Raw genomic sequence first — 3,115 nt, forward strand, 5'->3', positions numbered from 1 at the left:
GACCTTCTTTTCTCCCTTTACCATACTTATGTCTTTCTCGACCTTTCTGCAGTCCTGCCTCAGACCGCAGAGCTCTTGCACCAGAGCCTCGGTGTCATCTTGCAGCGTGCAGATGCGTTCTTCCAGCCAGCTGACCTGTTCCGCTATCTTCTCCTGGTGTTTCGCCACTAGTTGTGAGGGTGAAACTGTGAAAAGAGAGGCTCAGATCAGTGGATAGCCATGATAAGTACTGGAGGAAAAGCTAGCAACAAGGCGCACGGCTGTTACAGAGCCATAGAATTTACCATCTAGTTTGCGCCTGTGCATTACTGCCCTTTTCCGGCCAAGGTAAATAACATCCACGGAAATGTATATGGCTAACACGTCTAATAAAATGATATACGGTTGATGTATGGGATGCAACAACAACATCAAAAATCCACTGGAAAGACAATATTTTTGCATCTAAGGATGATTACATGTTCGAAGGAATAAAGCTAGTAATCATTTGTAATAGTTTGTCAATAGGTCGGTTTGAAATCGTATCAGGACCCAATGACTTGATTCTATCTATAATGCAACTTTGGTCAACAATTCAGCATTTTGTTGTATGGACCAAATGTCTGTAACGTTACAGCCGTGGGCGACCAATCGAAACTTTATCCTATCTCCGATAAGCCAAAGGAACATCTACCCAATGTTACTTGTGATTGGATGTTGTAAAATGACATAAAACGGTTGCCAGCGTTACTAGGATACTCGTGTGTCACGCGATAGTAAATTTCAGCAGTGCAAACCACTCCCCTGGTGTAGTAAACAACAGGTGGATATTTTATGGACGACACGTCGTGAAATAATTCATGAGTTGCAAAATGCTTTCTACAGGAAGAAAATTTCCAAACCCAATCTTAAGCCGCTCCCTACAACTGTTACAATGTGCCATGAGGTTGTCATTCAATTAGAAATCAGCGATAGCAGAAATGCAAATCCGTTGCAATGATAATGTATGAAATGGGTATCAGGTAAGATTAATCTTTTGAATAGTGAGCTAACTTTTTTCGCAGTTCAATCCAAGGAAACGCCCCACTTTATTATGTCTGGACAAGTGTAAGACTTGACTCTGGCGTTGCTTATTTCATCACTATAAGTCTATATATAACCCACACATTACAGAAAAAAATTGGATCTTTCGTCTTCCACTGTCTCAGAAAAAGAAGTCAAACCCAATAAGTTACATCTTTAACTAGTTTTAAATTAGACTAGAGTAGTCGCTCACTATACTGTTCAACCATTATTTGTATGTCATTTTTGTCACTTGCAATTAGCCCTCGGGCAAGAACTTGCAACAAAAATTATCTTATAACAGATGGCGTCGAATGGCCTAGCTAGTGGATTTCGAAACTCGGGTTCGTTTTTCGGTGTTGCTGGCTAGACGCTGTGTAATTGGAAATGCACTTAACACGACTTTCCTCTCTCCACCCAGGTGTAAAAATGGGTACCTGACTTCGGCTGGAGAGGCAAAAAAGTTGTGGAAGGAGAGGGATAGGCTCCGCCTTCCAACATCGTAGATAACGTTACAGTGGATGAAACATACTGTCCTGACACCTAAGAAGGCTATGGGACTATCTTTCTCACAGACAACTCCGTACACCCCGGACACTGTCCGCTGCCCTACCTGGGGTGTCACGTTTGATCTTCTCCCAGCTGAGTCTCCGTGGATCGTCAAGGATTCCATGTTCAGATTCTGCCATTGTGAAATCTGAACAAGAAAGAAATATTCAGACAAAAGTGGCTACACAGTAATATATTGCTGCAATGTTGTATATACGGGAAACTGTAAGCGTTGTTTGTCCATAACGTACCAGCCCCTCGACGATGTAGACACGCCCTTCTACATAACTCTGTTCACCGGTTGGAAACTCTATTGCATCAAGTTTCAAGCAACGTCTGCCGTCGTAAAAGACTTACATTTATCAAAATATTTCTATCCACAATACACACTTGTATCAGTCATTATCACTTTTAAAACCATGTAAAGGCAAAACAATTTTCTTCTGTTACAATCGACTCTATTCATTCATTCAGGTAAGCGCCAGTTTTGCGTCATATAAAACTCAAGTGTTCTAGATCTATTTTATCCATCCCGAAAACGTAACTATTTATTTACCTACAAGTTGCGATTCCTCCTCCAGTATGTCTGAAAGATCCCTGTTCCGGTCTCTCACCGCGTCTTGCAGGTCCCGAAAGGCGGTCGGACCCCCGGTCGGTAGCACGCGAAGCAGCCGGCGGGCCTTGTCAGCGTTCTCCCGCCCGCCTTCAACAAGCTCCCGCTGTTCAAACGTAATGTCGCCTTTTTCGAAAAGTGCGTACGTTACTTCGGATACTATTTCACTCAGTCCTTCGGCAAGTTTGCTGCTTTTTTGGCGGAGTAGCCGCTGGTGTCTCTCCTCCATTGATAGAACTCGCGGAGGTGTGTTCTGTGGACCGCGCCCAGGTGAATGGAATGTAACGTTACAGCGGAAACGCGTTTTTATGATCTTCTCTAACATACCTCGCTGTCGCATGTCGTGAGGAAATTTTTACATTACGACATTGTTTACAGAAACAGGCCGTCGGATTTCTAATTAAGAGACATATCAGATATATATATAGAGAGAGATGATTCACACACACTGAGAGTTTGGAATTCTTTGGTTGACACTAGACTTTTAGATGGATGGACTATTGTAGGCTCAGTTGTTGTTAAGGTTCTGATATGTCACAAGTATGAAAGTAACTTTTACAGTATTGGTAATGAGAAAGTAGATACCTATATCAAATTTAACCGTACAGGATCGATTTGTGATTGACAACGGAATCCTTTTATTGGTTTCAAATTGCCTCCCTAGAACACTGGCACAGCTGTATGTAATGGAATCAATGGGAGATATGTAGGGTCTTTTTCCACTTGTTCAGGATGGATCCGAATTACTCTGTAAAATGTAGAACCTTGATTTGCCAGTGTATCAATATAATCATCACGTATTTTCACAATTATTAATACAAAGATTTTTAATGAGATGTATAGCCGTAGCTAACTTTCTTTCGTGTTCTTTATACCTTTCCATGCTGTCGAAACGAACATACGTCTGTCGAT

The 3,115-nt window shown here is 41.9% G+C and overlaps 1 protein-coding gene across 1 annotated transcript in view; it reads right to left on the reverse strand.

Moving 5' to 3' along the window:
- Positions 1–2,462, reverse strand: part of LOC118418121 — a 7,533-nt gene extending 5,071 nt beyond the window's left edge. Inside the window, exons 1-3 of the mRNA XM_035823952.1 lie at positions 2,147–2,462; positions 1,655–1,738; positions 4–185 (exon numbers count right to left, since the gene is read on the reverse strand). Coding sequence (XP_035679845.1) covers positions 4–185; positions 1,655–1,738; positions 2,147–2,432 — 552 coding nt within the window. The 5' untranslated portion in view covers positions 2,433–2,462. The remainder of the gene's footprint in view (positions 1–3; positions 186–1,654; positions 1,739–2,146) is intronic.
- Between the last annotated feature and the right edge of the window lie 653 nt (positions 2,463–3,115).

The sequence above is a fragment of the Branchiostoma floridae genome, chromosome 6, assembly GCF_000003815.2.
Source record: "Branchiostoma floridae strain S238N-H82 chromosome 6, Bfl_VNyyK, whole genome shotgun sequence".
Classification (NCBI taxonomy): Eukaryota; Metazoa; Chordata; class Leptocardii; order Amphioxiformes; family Branchiostomatidae; genus Branchiostoma; species Branchiostoma floridae.